The sequence below is a fragment of the Macaca thibetana genome, chromosome 15 (genome assembly GCF_024542745.1).
Source record: "Macaca thibetana thibetana isolate TM-01 chromosome 15, ASM2454274v1, whole genome shotgun sequence".
NCBI lineage: Eukaryota > Metazoa > Chordata > Mammalia > Primates > Cercopithecidae > Macaca > Macaca thibetana.
This window is the reverse complement of record NC_065592.1, coordinates 84,355,989-84,372,282: the sequence shown is the minus strand read 5'-3', so window position 1 is coordinate 84,372,282 and position 16,294 is coordinate 84,355,989. Positions and strand designations below refer to the sequence as shown.

General features: G+C 39.9%; 1 protein-coding gene across 4 annotated transcripts in view; it reads right to left on the bottom strand.

The window, feature by feature from the left end:
- Positions 1 to 16,294, bottom strand: part of C15H9orf85 (chromosome 15 C9orf85 homolog) — an 867,064-nt gene that overhangs the window by 11,696 nt on the left and 839,074 nt on the right. The window contains exon 3 of one of the 4 annotated variants that reach the window (XM_050760930.1): positions 6,881 to 7,191. The exons of the other annotated variants lie outside the window; for them this stretch is intronic. Within the exon in view, the coding sequence (XP_050616887.1) occupies position 7,191 (1 nt within the window). The 3' untranslated portion in view covers positions 6,881 to 7,190. Of the gene's footprint in view, positions 1 to 6,880; positions 7,192 to 16,294 lie in introns of those variants that run through there. 4 annotated transcript variants of the gene reach the window in all.

Genomic DNA, 16,294 nt, shown 5'->3' with positions numbered 1-16,294 from the left:
TCGCATGCTTTCTCTCTTTATATATATATATATGTATATGCACCAAGTGGATTTATCCTGGGAGTACAAGGCTGATTCAATATATTCAAAGGCAATAAATATAATTCACTAAAGCAATGTTCTAAGAAAAACCATAAGATGATGTTAATAGATGTGAAAAAAGCTCTATAAAAATGTAACATCCGTTTATAATAACAACTCTCAGTAAACTATGAACTGAAGGAAACATTCTCAACCTAAAAACAGATAACTACAAAGAACCTACAGCTAATTTCATACTTAATGATGAAAGACTGAATACCTTCCCCATAAGATCAGAAACAGGGCAAGAATATCTGCTCTCACCACTCCTTTTCAGCATCATATTGGAGGTCCCAGGCAGTGCAATAGCAGCCAAAAAAAAAAAAAAAGAAAGGTCATAGAGATTGGAAAGAAGAAACAAGTGTCTTTATTTAGAAGAAAAAATCATTGTCTATATAGAAAACACCAATGAATCTATTTTTTAAAAGGTACTGGACATAAACAGTGAGTTTAATAAAATCACAATATATAGGGTCAGTAAACAAACATAAACTGTATTTTTATGTTTCTAGCAATCACTAATTACTTTTTATAAGAAAAAGCAAAGAAATTATAACAGCCAAAAGAGTTATGAAAATGAAAAATGAGGTTGGAGAATTCTCACTACGTGATTTCAAAACTTATCACAAAGTAGTGATCAAGGCAGTATAGTACTGGTGAAAGGACAGACACGCAGATCAATGGAATAAAGACCAGAAATAGACCCACATACATATATGACCAACTGATTTTCAAGATAGTAGAAAGGTAACTGAATAGAGAAAAGACAGTCTTTTCAACAAACGATGCTGGAAAAACTGACTATCCCTAAAATTAACAAGAAATAGAACATAAATTCAAATATAAAATCAAGAATTATACAACTTCTAGAAGAAAACATAGGAAGAACTATTTGTGACCCTCAGCTAGGCAAAGATATCTTATCTAGAACAACAAAACCATGATCTAGAAAGAATGATTTGTTAGATGGACCCTCATCAGAATAAAAAATGTCTCGTCTTCAAAACACACTCTTAAAAGAATGAAAAAAACAAGCCAGAGGTTGGCACAACTTATTAAGTATTTTGAAACATCTTAAAAAACATTTATAAATTCTCCCATCACTACTGGGTATTTTCTCTTATAAGATTCATGGTGAAAAAAATCAAAATATTTCACCCCAAATATGCTTCTTTGGCACATTTTGAGATGGCTGTTTAGAGGGCCTGCAAACACAGCCAGCAAAGCTGTCTTTTGTGAGGATGATTTGCATCTGCAGAGGAAATAAAATGAAGTAAACAACAGATATAAACAGGCTTCCTCTGAAGCCCGCCCTTGTCTGGATCTAGGAAAGATCAACTCAGCTCTAAAACTTTACAGGTCTGACAGAAACATTTACCAGAGGCCCTGTGAGGCTACTACCTCTGAAGTTTCATCTGCAGCACAAGACTGCCTTTGCCCAGGTTTCTCCTCTCCCCCACTCATAACTGTCTTTCCACAATATCCTGCTTTGCCAAAATCTGAGCCCCCTAATCTTTCTGTAATCTCAAGGTGATACAAAAGTGTTAACCACCTTGCCTCTGCGTTTTTTTTTTTTTATACTCATGACTCCTGTGCACATGTATGCACACAATAAAATTTGTATGCCCTTTTCCCTTGTTAATTTATGTATTATGTTTGTTTTATAGATTTAAATTACCAAACCTTCAGGGGAAAAATTCAAACCTCCCTACAATGGTAAGGAGAAACTTTAAATTCGCCTAAATATAAATTTTTCCAAATTTCCCTCAAAAATGGCTATATTGTATTTTATGAGTTCATTGCTAAGAAAACTTCAGAAAGGTCAAAATAATGATAGTTTTGCCTTCTTTTCATTTCTTTATGCAATACACATGTTAAAAGAAAAAATTCAGCAGAATTACATTTAAAGGAGTTTAATTGAGCAATATATGATTCACGAATCAGGCAGCCCCCAGAATCACAGCAGATTCAGAGAGACTCCAGGCATGCCTCATGGTCAGAACAAATTTATAGACAAAAAAAGTAAAGTGCAGTACAGAAATAGGAAGGGAGGTACAGAAACAGCTGGGATTGGTTACAGGTTAGTATTTGCCTTATTTGAACACAGTTTGAACATTCAGCAGTGTATGAATGGTTGAAGTATGGCTGCTGGGATTGGCCAAGACTCAGCTATTGTTACAGGTGTCTACTCCTAAGTTAGGCTTTCAATCTTGTCTACCTATTAAATTAGGTTGCAGTTCATGCACAATGACTCAAATATAGATACAGGGAGTCCTTATCAGGCTATCTTTAGTTCACTTTAACAAACACAATTCCCAGAAACAATCATTCAAACAAATCACTCAAACAATTCTGGCCATAAATATACCACAACTAATCATTTTAGTGGAAACTATGGTCAAATAAAAACACAGGTCACCATTGTTTACATGTTTCTTGATAAAGGAGACAATACACTTCTTAAAAATATTACTATTGGGTGGGCACAGTGGTTCATGCCTGTAATCCCAGCACCTTGGGAGGACCAGGCAGGAGAATTGCTTGAGCCCAGGAATTAGAGAACAGCCTTGGCAACATAGAGAGACCCCATCTATACAAAAAACAAAAATTAGCCAGGGTGGGCGTGCACACCACCTACCAGAGTGTAGGAGTTCCAGCTACTCAGAGGCTAAGGTGGGAGGATCACTTTAGCACTGGCAATAAACACCAGTTTGGGAAACTGGAGACCTTGATTCTAGCCCACCCTTGACATGTCCTTGTCATGCTGAGAGACAAGACTAGCTGGATTTCCTAGGCCAACTAAGAATCTCTAAGCCTAGCTGGGCCAACTAAGAATCTCTAAGCCTAGCTGGGATGGGGCTTGCAGCTTAGCTCACACCCAACCAATCAGGTAGTAAAGAGAGCTCACTAAAATGCTAATTAGGCAAAAGCAGGAGGTAAAGAAATAGCCAATCATCTATCACCTGAGAGCACAGTGGGAGGGACGATGATCAGGATATAAATCCAGGCATTCTAGCCGGCATGGGCTACCCTCTTTGGGTCCCCTCCCTTTGTATGGGAGCTCTGTTTTCACTCTATTAAATCTTGCAACTGCACTCTCTTCTGGTCTGTGTTTCTTAGGGCTTGAGCTGAGCTTTTGCTTGTTGTCCACCACTGCTGTTTGCCGCTGTCGCAGACCTGCCACTGACTTCCAGCCCTCTGGATCCGGCAAAGCATCCGCTGTGCTCCTGATCCAGGGAGGCGCCCACTGCCACTCCCGATTGGGCTAAAGGCTTGCCATTGTTCCTGCATGGCTAAGTGCCTGGATTTGTCCTAATTGAGCTGAACACTAGTCACCGGGTTCCATGGTTCTTTTCCATGACCCACAGCTTCTAATAGAGCTATAACACTCACTGTATGGCCCAAGATTCCATTCGTTGGAATCTGTGAGGCCAAGAACCCCAGGTCAGAGAACACAAGGCTTGCCACCCCATCTTGGAAGTGGCCCGCCACCATCTTGGGAGCTCTGGGAGCAAGGATCCCCCCGGTAACAATGTAATCTCTGAAAGTCACTTTAAGTTCTCTGAGTCTCATTTTTTTATAATGGGTACTAAAAGTCCTGGCAGCTTAGCATGAACAAAACAGTAGCATCAAATTATACTAGTAATCACTGTATCATCCCTTCCACAACCCCAGTTAAAAAACAAAAAACCCTTAAGATTTTTTTAAGATACTGTTGTCATAGTAACACAACTTTTTTTTTTTTTGAGATGAAGTTTCACTTTTGTCCCCCATGCTGGAGTGCAATGGTGAGATCTCGGCTCACTGCAACCTCTACTTCCCGGGTTCAAGCGATTCTCATGCCTCAGCCTCCTGAGCAGCTGGGATTATAGCCACGCACCACTACACCCAGCTAATTTTTGTATTTGTAGTAGAGACAGGGTTTCACCATGTTGGCCAGGCTGGTCTCGAACTCCTGACCTCAAGTGATCTGCCTGCCTTGGCCTCCCAAAGTGCTAGGATTACAAGCCTGAGCCACTGCGCCCGGCCAGTAACACAACTTTTTATATTGTATGATTAAACATATCAACATCTGGAAAATCTGTTTGAAGGAAGTAAAATTTATCCTCTACCTTCTTAGGGTTTCCCTTTGGGACTGACATAAAATAGATTATTACTTGCTAGAAATAAAAGACTTTACGTGATTACAACTCTTCTGGCACTGCCTTCATTTCCTGGTTATTACACTTTAACCTTTAACATAATTCAGTTCCTGCTGTACTCTCATGTATGTGATGACGAGGTACTTTCGTAAACAGTGAGCCACAGTACTCCACCCTTGGTGTACAAAACAGAAACACAACATTGCTGAAGTTACATAAAGTCTTATTTGCCTGCAATGGCTCTAAGTAATCTGTACTCAACATAGCAAGATCATAAAACTTTACTATGGGATTACATGATATGCTACTTAGAGAATGCTTTTAAGGAAACAATATCCCCAAATCCTAAGTACCTCGAGTATAAGAAGTTATTACACAATTCACTTCCTTGTGTCCCTAGATTACAAGTTTGAAAGTAAATGAAGAGGTATACAAAGTATACTGCCTTGTCTTAATGTCGTAGACAAGTAGATTACAATACTTCTTAGTTTTATTTTTTGAGACAGGGTCTCACTCTGTCGCCCAGGCTGGAGTACAGTAGTACAGTCACAGCTCATTGAAGCCTCAACTTCCCAGGCTTGAGCAAACCTCACACCTTGGCCTCCAGAATAGCTGGAACTATAGGAGCAGTCACCACGTCCAGCTATTTTTTTCTATTTTTTGTAGTGACAGGGTCTCACTATGTTGCCCAAGTTGGTCTAGCACTTTTGGGCTCAAGGCATCCTCTAGCCTTGGCCTCCCAAAGTACTGGGTTTACAGCCAATAATTCATAACGGGTACAAAATATTTACCTCTGACCAAGTGTAGTTTAGGAAAAATAAAAAATAAAAATTATTCAATACTTTAGGGCAGCCAATTTTAAATCAAAGCATGAACTGGAGTCTTCGTGAAATGGAGCGGCATTGATGGAACTAATAAAAGCTCTCTACTGCTTTCACCTTTAAAGACAGTCAGACCATGGTTGTGGGCAACAGTAAAGCCACAGTTTACGGTTATTTTATACTATAATGTGATACAAAGAACTATCAATGACTAAAACCCCACTCTAGGACATTTTAATACTCTTGGAATGTGGTGACACAAATTTTTTTTTTTTCTGGAGGCAGAGTCTTGCTTTGTTGCCCAGGCTGGAGTGCAGTGACACAATCTCAGCTCACCATAACCTCCACCTCCCAGGTTCAAGCGATTCTCCTGCCTCAGCCTCCTGAGTAGCTGGGACTACAGGCACATGCCACCATGCCCGGCTAATTTTTGTATTTTTAGTAGAGATGGGGTTTCACTATGTTGACCAGACTGGTCTCGAGCTTCTGACCTCGTGATCTGCCTGCCTCGGCCTCCCAAAGTGCTGGGATTACAGGCGTGAGCCACTGCACCTGGCCGTGGTGACACAATTTTCAAATCACTAATTAACCTTCAGAGCCTCAGCCTATTATAAGAAATGCTGGAGGCCAGGCGTGGTGACTCACACCTGTAATCCCAGCACTTTGGGAGCCCGAGGCGGGCGGATCACCCGAGGTCAGGAGTTTGAGACCAGCCTGACCAACATGGAGAAATTCCATCTCTACTGAAAATACACAAATAGCCGGGCGTGGTGGTACATGCCTGTAATCCCAGCTACTTGGGAGGCTGAGGCAGGAGAATCACTGGATCCTGGGAGGCAGAAGTTGTGGTGAGGCGAGATTGCGCCACCGCACTCCAGCTTGGGCAACAAGAGAAAAATTCCGTCTGAAAAAAAAAAAAAAAATGCTGAAACTGAAAAACGGCCGATGTGTATTGCCACACTGGTAAACATGAAGGAACAGATAGATATGTAGAATATGGCCGGGTGCGGTGGCTTGCGCCTGTATCCCAGCACTTTGTGGCAGATCACTTGAGGTCAGGAGTTCGAGACTAGCCTGGCCAACATGATGAAACCCCATCTCTACTACAAACACAAAAATTAGCCAGGCATGGTGGCAGGCGCCTGAAATTCCAGCTACTCGGGAGGCTGAGGCAGAGGTTGCAGTCAGCCGAGATCACACCACTGCCCTCCAGCCTGGGTGACAGAGAGAGACTCCGTCTCAAAAAACAAAAACAAACAAAAAAGACCTATAAAATGTAACTGTTTACTTTTGTTTGACAAAAGAAAAATAATAACCCAGTTTTTAAAACCTAGAAATCCAGACCCTAAGCCAACTTTCCTAGTTTTCTTTTCATTTCATGTATATTCAAAATAGACCAAAACCTCCTTTTGATAGGCAACTTTGATTACTGTTCATGGATCACCAAAAGTTATGCAATGAGAAAAAAAAAAGTAACAAGAGCAAATGAATGAAGAAATGATAATTTATGTGGAACCAAAAAACAGGACATATGAAGACTGCCCGGGATTATTTGTATTGTCTATGAAAGTCAAAGGGATTCTTGTTGATTTTCCCTCCATTCCCTGGTCGCTCCTCACAGGGTTTCCTATAAACATTATTCATTCCACTCTTCTACCTTTAAGTCTTTTCTAGACCTGTTTCTCTTGGTTTCACTTTATTCTTCTGTAGTCTTACCTTGTGTCCTCTGCATCTCTTTCTCCTTTTACTCACACCTAGCACTTTTTGCAACCTGCCGAGTTATCTGTGGAGTCTCTCTCTCTAAACAGATGGTAAATTCCTGGGTGTCACGATTCATTTGCTGTCTTCTTTTGACATACAACACAGTGTCTTGTATATTGAGGATGGCATTTAAAATAATTGTAAATTGAACCGTTTCCTATCTGTCATCTTTAACAATTTTGTTTTTGCTCAGAAATTAAGAGCTCTGTTTGGAATAGTATTCCCCAATATAACCATGGACTCTTCCTAGAGACAATTTTGTTCTTAATACAACTAGTGAATTATAGTAAATTATCTTTCACATCCAGTCCAGATTCTTGGTTCTTGTAGGTTACAGCAGACCTGGTTACACGAGACAAGGTGTTCTGACAGATATTATCTTCATTCTATAAAGGAAAACTCTACTTAGTTAGGGAACTGACATTAAAATAAAAGCCAGCAATAAGATTATGAAACTTTAAAAAATCTAGATGCTCGTTTTGAATATACTGTTTACTAGCTGTGTACAGGGTAAGACACCTAAGTTTTCTAAGGCCACCTCCTTATCTGTTCTTGTTACCTCTACAGGGTTGTTATTAGAATCCAACATATGTGAGAGGTTTGAAAATGTTAAATTTGGCCAGGTGGCTCATGCCTGTAATCCCAGCACTTTGGGAGGCCGAGGCAGGCGGATCATCTGAGGTTGGGAGTTCGAGACCAGCTTGACCAACAGGAGAATCTCTGTCTCTACTAAAAATACAAAATTAGCCAGGCATGGTGGTGCATGCCTGTAATCCCAGCTACTCGGGAGGCTGAGGCAGGAGAATCATTTGAACCTGGGAGGCAGAGGTTGCGGTGAGCCGAAATCGTGCCATTGCACTCCAGCCTGGGCAACAAGAGTGAAACTCTGTCCCAAAAAAGAAAAAAAAAAAAAAAAGAAGAAGAAAATGTTAAATTTAAAATAAATATCTTATTTGTCCACTCTGAACTCAAATTCCGGGGTTAAAATATATAATATATATGATGTGGCAGCCACTGGCTTTTGGCCCCTTAAATTTTTGTTAAAAATAATTGACAAGAGGTGGATTGACTCATAGGAGAAAAGGCTATAAATTTACTTAATGTGCATACACAGGAACTTTCAGAATGAAGATCCAACTTCTCAATAGTTACAGAAACTTTATACCATCTTGAGGTTACAGAAAGAATGGGGGCTTAGATTCTGGTAAAACTGAGCAGGGAAGAGGTTTGGCCATCAAAGGTGGCCTGGTTATGTAGAGGAGCCTCCCTCAGAGAGACTTTTAAAGGTGTCCTGCTCTCAATCTCTCCTGGATCTGGGGAAAGAAAGAGAAAGGGGAGGGGGCATGACTGTATTAATGGAGATTCTATACAGATACAAATTTTCCCCACTTAAGACAGATTTGCAAGGCCACTTCTTTCAGGATGGTGAAGTGGCAGCCATTTCAAAATACGTCAAATAAATATATTTTGAGGGTAAAATATTTTAATTACTGGCCAGGCATGGTGGCTCACGCCTGTAATCCCAGCACTTTGGGAGGCCGAGGCGGGCAGATCACCTGAGGTCAAGAGTTCGAGACCAGCCTGACCAACATGTAGAAACCTCTTCTCTACTAAAAATACAAAATTAGCCAGGCGTGCTGGCACATGCCTACAATCCCAGCTACCTGGGAGGCTGAGGCGGGAGAATGGCTTGAACCCGGGAGGCAGAGGGTGCGGTGAGCAGAGATCATGCCATTGCACTCCAGACCGGGCAACAAGAGTGAAACTCTGTCTCAAAAAAAAAAAAAAAAAAAAAAAACACACACACACACACACACACACACACACACACATATTTTAATTACCTTCAATGACCTCCTTAGACAGGCCAGCTTGAAGTATTTGGGATCTTTTCCTTTCCTTTTACCCTATTTCCCCAAACCACACCAGCTTCCTGAACATTCTCTGAAGAATTCCAGCAATAATACTCAAAATTCCCACCAATAAAATATGATTTCTAGCTTTAAGGGATTTCGTAAGGGTTCTGGTTTCAACCTTTTACACTTAAAATTCCACTGGAAGGATACATCATTCAGACCTTAAATAGTACCGAAGCTACTTCTACATTCCAATTCTTACCAATAACTATTTTATTGATCTAAGACATATTCTCTGCAGTGCCATTCCTAATCCTTATTTGTGGAAGTGATGCTGTATCATGACTCATGGTGGGAAAAACATACACAACTGCGCGGGTTTTCTCAGTTATTTATAGTAGATCTTTACCATGTTTATGAGGAATGAGGAGGAAGGAGAGAGAAAAGACCTGAACTACTATTGAAGTATTTACTACCTTTTAATTGTGCTTGGATTCTGGAAAATGGCATTTGTTTTTTGACTATCTTCATCTTAATAACCTCTGCCATCACAAACTTACCTGATTTTTTAAATAAACTACACATAGGTACACACACATCTAAAGAGAGGAACAGGCTAACAATGAAGGTTTAATCATTTAATATATCTTTCTCCTGTTGTATTTCAGAACTAATTTTCCTTCCTAATTTATTATGTTCTTTGCAGCAGTAAGTAATCAGTTTTTCACTGGGTAATATGATATTTAATAATTACTTATTTCAATGACATTGATTGAGATTTCACCTGGAGTTTGGTACAAAATTTAACTCAATGCTTAAAAATACAAATTCTTCTCTCTTAGCCAATAAATCTTTAAAATGTAATGAATACAACTGATATGAACTTCATCTTCTATTTCCACTTAGTCTGATACCCTAAGTTAATAACAAAAATAATGGGTGAAATTTGGGGCAGGATGTGAAGGGGCTTGATAATCTATCAACTGGATAAACAATCACATTGCTAGGTTAGTTTAAGTGGTAAACATAAAACTACAGAAAGTCAGTCTTGGCCGGTGCTGTAGCTCATGACTATAATCCCAGCACTTTGGGAGGCCAAGGTGGGCAAAGGTCAGGAGTTCGAGACCAGCCTGGCCAACATGGTGAAAACCTGTCTCTACTTAAAAAAAAAAAAAAAAGTCAGTCTTCAGGGAATAAACACACAAATTAAACACTCAATTTTAACCAAGACCTTTTACATTCTATAGTGTTTCTCCTTGTCATATGTTCTATCATGAAGGCACTCAACTTTGTTCATTTCTCTTTAGTTATTTCTTTTTAGAAAATATCACCAACTCAAAGACTTCTCTGGCTATGACCCTAGTATAGACTAAGAATCCCTTATCTAAAATATTTGGGATGAGAAGTGTTCAGACATGTTTTTTCCCCCCAGGTTTTGGAATATTTGCTAATACTAATAGTTAAGCATCCCAAATCCAAAAATCTGAAGTCTGAAATGCTCCTATTAGCATATCCTTCGAGCATTATGTTGGCACTCAAAAAGTTTCAGATTTTAGGACATTTTGGATTGGAATTTGGGACGTTCAAACTGTATTATAAAATATAAAGTTTTTGTGGGCCGGGTGCAGTGGCTCACACCTGTAATTCCAGCACTTTGGGAGGCCGAGGCGGGCAGATCACCTAAGGTCGGGAGTTCGAGACCAGCCTGACCAACATGGAGAAACTCCGTCTCTACTAAAAATACAAAATTAGCTGGGCATGGTGGCCCATGCCTGTAATCCTACCTAGTCCAGAGGCTGAGGCAGGAGAATCTGGGAGGTGGAGGTTGTGGCGAGCCAAGATCGCGCCATTACACTCCAGCCTGGGCAACAAGAGCCAAATTCCGTCTCAAAAAAAAAAAAAAAAGAAAAAAAGAAAAGCTTTTGTGTTCCCCTTCCTATTACCAATTGTGATACCCAATGCTTATTAGCATGTAAACAGTTGTTTTATTAGAAGATTCTACAATAAGGCATATAATATTTAGATATCCTGAAATAAACATATTCTTTAAAGAAGAAAAAACATGCAAAAATCCTTTCATAGTAATGCATTAAAAAAATCCATTTACTTTTCATTGACTACAAATTTATTTATTTGTAAAATAAATGGATTTGTATCCATTTATTTTTCTTTTTCGTTGACTACAAACATATCAAAATGGAGGCAAGTCAAAGTGTTTAAAACATATGGACTGTAAAAATTAGCCATTTAAATCATGGATCTCCATTTAGATGCCACAAATTCAGATTACATGGAGATCAAGGACTCCGTTTCTACTGATCACTGCATATAGCATACATTATTCCTCAGGTACCTCCTAGTGAGTGGTATGCTCAGCTTCTAAGCACTGAGAACAAGTACAGCTTGGATGGTTGCAGATGGAATCTACTGATAAATTAAATTTGGCCTAAAGCTGCCTGGGTACATATTTTAAGTTTGGCCTAAAGGTTTCTCTCTATATACTGAACTGTAAGATAACTTGATGTGTAAACTGTAACCTACTACTGTAACAGTAACCAAGTCTCGGCCAACCAGTCAGCCAACTTTTCAAAGTAGGTTCAAATAAGGCAAATGCCAAGCTGTAACCAATCCAGCTGTTTATGTACTTCAGTTTTCTGTAAGGTCATTTTCCTTTTTCTGTCCAAAAACGTTATTGAAGTACAGGGAAGCCCTGGGAGTTGTTCTGAAACTACTGTGGTTCTGGGGGCTACCTGATTCTTCAATCATTCTTTGCGCAATTAAATTCTGTTAAATCTAATTTGTCTAAAGTTTTTTTTTTTTTTTTTAAACATAACCTATCTAAATTGTGATTACAACTAGTTTAAGGAGACTCTGATTTCCTTGAGTGCTTGCTCAATGAACAAATATAAGTAATGAATGCCAATTGATAGACACATACAATAATACAAGGCCAAGAACTGAGTGCAAGAAACTATCACGAATTTAACCATAAACTGGCCAATGTATCTCTCTGTTCACTAATTTATTTTCATTGAAAAATGAGGACAGTGATACTCTATTAAGCAACATTTTAGGGGTACAGAAATTCTTCCCTTTAAAAATAGAGGCTAAAAACAGGAAAGGGGTTGGTTAATAAAATACTATCTCTAATGTCTTGGTTTGGCTAATTTAGTTATAAGAAAGCTAGGGAGCAAGCACATGGTTAGGAAGGCAGCCTTATTGTGGTATAACTATCAGAGGTGTGTGAACCAGAGCAACTCCATCTTGAATAGGAGCTGGGTAGAATGAGGCTGAGACCTACTGGGCTGCATTCCCAGATGGTTATTAAGGCATTCTAAGTCACAGAATAAGACAGGAGATTAGCACAAAGTAGAGGTCATAAAGACCTTGCTGATAAAACAGGCTGCAGTAAAGAAGCTGGCTAAAACCCACCAAAACCAAGATGGCCACTAGAATGTCCTCTGGTTATCCTCACTGCTACACTCCCACTAGCACCATTACAGTTTACGAACGCCATGGCAATGTCGAGAAGCTACCCTACATGGTCTAAAAAGGAGAGACATGAATAATCCACCCCTTGTTTAGCATATCAAGAAATAACCATAAAAATGGGCAACCAGCAGCCCTCGGCGCTGCTCTGTCTATGGAGTAGCCATTCTTTTATTCTTCTACTTTCTTAAGAAACTTGCTTTCACTAGATCCAAGAACCCTTTCTTGGGGTCTGGATTGGGACCCCTGTCCTGTAACATAACCTATTTGGCAACATTTCAGTCCTCCATCTCATTTTCTCCCAAACAGCAACACCTTTTTCCCTACGGTCTAGAGGACCCCCTCCCCCTGACCAACCAATCCCCCCAGCCAACTCTCACATTATAGTAGACATGTAAAAGCAGAACTTCTCTGGTGACAAAGCTCTCTCAGCCTCCTGCTGCTGGAGTCCCACCCATCACCACTGGAGCTCATGACTCAACTTATGTAAAATATGCTTTTTTTTTTTTGAGCTGGGGTCTTGCTCTGTTACCCAGGCCAGAGTGCAGTGATGTGATCACAGCTCACTGCAGCCTTGACTGCCCAGGCTAAAGTGATCTTTCAGCCTCAGTGTCCTGCCTCAGCCTCTCCAGCAGCTAGGACCACAGGTGCGCGTCAGCATGCCTGGCTAATTTTTAAAATTATTTGTAGAGATGAGGTCTCGCTATGTTGCCCAGCCTAGTCTCAAACTCCTAGAATCAAGTGATCCTCCTGCCTTAGCTTCTCAAAGTGCTGGGATTACAGGTGTGAGCGACTGTGCCTGCCTCCCTCCCCCACTTTTTTTTAAACCACTGGTTTAGTCAACTCTGAACCCACAGAGGTATTTGAGTAGAGGTGAGATGAGATGCAAAAGAGAGAGGAGAATTCACTTATTCAATGCAATGGAGTATGAATACGTAAGGGGTACACTTGGGCCATCAGCGGGAATAAAAGTTGAGAGGCAATAAATCTGGAGGGGTTAAATACCTGGATGTGAGGGCCAGAAGAGTGACTCTGTTCAATTAAAATATTCAATGAAAAGGAAAGTTTTTTAAGGAATAAAGCATCCTCATGACATGAAACTCTCAGGCTAGACATCTCTAGAGTAATGCTGGTTCCAAGGCTGGTTATATTAGCTCTTTCCTCCTTCACTTGAAATATTTTTATGATAAAATCTACTTTCAATGAATATTTATCACACAGCAAGTAAGGTCTGGGCTCCCTTCTCCCCATTTAGGGCAGTTCCGTTTTAGCCTGTTGTATTTATGGGACTCCTGGATAAGTGTTTTATTAAAGAATTTGACAGCTGAAAAGTTTGAAAACCACTGAACTAAGATACAGGATGTTTTAGTGCCTTGGTTTTGTGGGTATCTATCTATTCGGTACAGAGCAAGGCTTCTCAACCAAGACACTCTTGACATGTTGAACTGGATATTTCTTTATTGTGGTGGGCTGTCCTGTCAACTGTGGGATGTTTAGCAGCATACCTGGTCTCTTTACACTATGTGTCAGTAGCACCCTTCCTGGGGGACAAACTCCATCCTCAAGCCACCTCCTTATTTGAGAACCACTGAATGTAAAGAATTCACAGGTTCAGTTCCAAACTCAGACTCCGATCTGTTTGAGGACTGTGCTGTTTTATACCAGCTTCTCCTTTCTTTTCTACTGCTATGGCAAGGTTAAACATGGGGTAACGTTATAATGCTGGTGATTTTTTTTTTTTTTAATAGGTAGAAAAGAAAAGAAGCAGGCTTGAGATTCTCACATAAATGGGGGTATTTGCCTACCACATTTCTAAATTAATAGGAGAAAAGGTTGCTTGGTTACCTGAAATAAGAGTCAAAAAAGGTTTCTAAGTACCAGCATAGGCATTTCAGGGCCTCAAAGCAAAAATCTATTTGTCTTTCCACAGGTATATGTATTAAAAATTAAAAGCAGGCTGGGCTGGGTGCAGTGGCTCATGCCTGTAATCCCAGCACTTCGGGAGGTTAAGGTGGGCGGATCACGAGGTCATGAGATCCAGACCATCCTGGCTAACATGGTGAAACCCTGTCTCTACTAAAAACACAAAAAAATTTAGCCAGGTGTGGTGGCAAGCACCTGTAGTCCCAGCTACTCGGGAGGCTGAAGCAGGAGAATAGTGTGAACCCAGGAAGCGGAGCTTGCAGCGAGCTGAGATTGTGCCACTGCACTCCAGCCTGGGCGACAGAGCAAGATTCCATCTCAAAAAATAAAAAAAATAAAAAATAAAAAAATAAAAGCAGGGTGGTCCTCAGCAGGATATGTGATACTCAACAGCAGACAATATCCATAAACAAGATAGGTGACATTTGTAAAAATTAATGAAGCATTAGGTCCAGGTGAAGAGGAGAAAAGGACTTTTTTTTTTTTTTTTTTTTTTTTTTTTTTTTTTGAGACGGAGTCTCGCGCTGTGTCACCTAGGCTGGAGTGCAGTGGCGCGATCTCGGCTCACTGCAAGCTCCCCCTCCCAGGTTCACACCATTCTCCTGCCTCAGCCTCCGAGTAGCTGGGACTACAGGCGCCCGCCACCACGCCCGGCTAGTTTTTTGTATTTTTAGTAGAGACGGGGTTTCACCGTGTTAGCCAGGATGGTCTCGATCTCCTGACCTCGTGATCCACCTGCCTCGGCCTCCCAAAGTGCTGGGATTACAGGCTTGAGCCACCGCGCCCGGCCAGAAAAGGACTTTTTGAATTGAATAATACAATGCTGAGAAATCACTGAGAGAAAAGGAAAACAAGGCTTTGGAATCCAATCAATTTGCATTTGAATCTTAACCTCCATCTGCTTTACTTTTGTCTTGGGTAAGAAGTGTAATCCTTCTGAGCCCAGAATAAAGAAAAGAAATAATTTCATTTGGCCCTGCACTGCTTGAGGAAAGGGACAAAATCTTTTAAACATTTATATTTCTAGTACCTGGAAAAATAGATAAATGTCTATAATGACTTTTAAATATAAAAATATCAAGATTCCTTCCTTAAGATGTATACAAATTATTTAATATATTTTTACGTTTATTTTTTTCATAGGTATTACTGACTAGGATTGTTTTATATTTATAAGATCTCTTGTTTCTCCAATAATTCAGCTCCATATTGAGATTATTTACAGTGTTCATGAGTGACCTGGGATTGACCAGGAATGGTAATGAACAGTTTTCATTTATTTTGGGGTTCTTTTTCAAAAGTAAAAAACAAGGCACTTGAAAAATAAAACTTTATACAAAAAGATTTAGACTTTTCCTGAACCCTAGTTCTTACATATATGAATAATCTTAAAGTCTGAATCCTCTTATTCAGGTCTAACAATACTAACGCCATTCTGTGTCAAGGGAGATGTTGACAGCACATTGCAGCCCTCCCCCAGGGAGCAGTAGGTACTGGCCTTAAGAAATGGGTGGGGGGATCCTGGTACAGATTGTGCTGACTTCTAATTAAGGGTGGCGGTTGGTCTTGGTGCTTGTATCTTTAGGAGCTTATCACTTTATTTCTATAAATACCTAAAGCTTTGAGTAGTCAGAGATATTTATCTCATTACGTCAAAGGACAGTACCAGTGTCACACTGTTTATATATTGCTGATAAATGAGATGCTTTTTATCCCCCGTCTTTCATAGCCATCATCCTATCCTCCTCCAGTACATACATAATTTTCAATTCATCTCTCTTCCAACTTAAGTTAGGACATCTATTCTTTTCTAAAAAGTCTCTGGAGATGGTCCAGGATTGTATTCAGTAACTGAGAGAAAATTCCATAAAGAACATGTTTATAAAAATACTGCAGCATGTCACCTTACCGCAAAAAGAAAAAGAGAAACGTGAAATATTCTGTCAGCTACAAACACAGTATAATTTTTGTTTCACATGGTTGAAACAGGTAAGTTTGAAGAGTTTAGATGTCAAACTCTTTTTCTTTGATTTAACTTTTGGCATCGGATCCCATGAACAAATGGAAATTTGCTAATTAACGTGTGGTTTTTGGTGATTCACAATATAAACAAATGGGAGAATAAGTTTTAATTTTCCCAATAGCCAGGATATTATTACTTCTAAAAGAAATGTCACTTATAAAAAGCCCCATCATACCCTATATTTTATGCTGTGCAGAA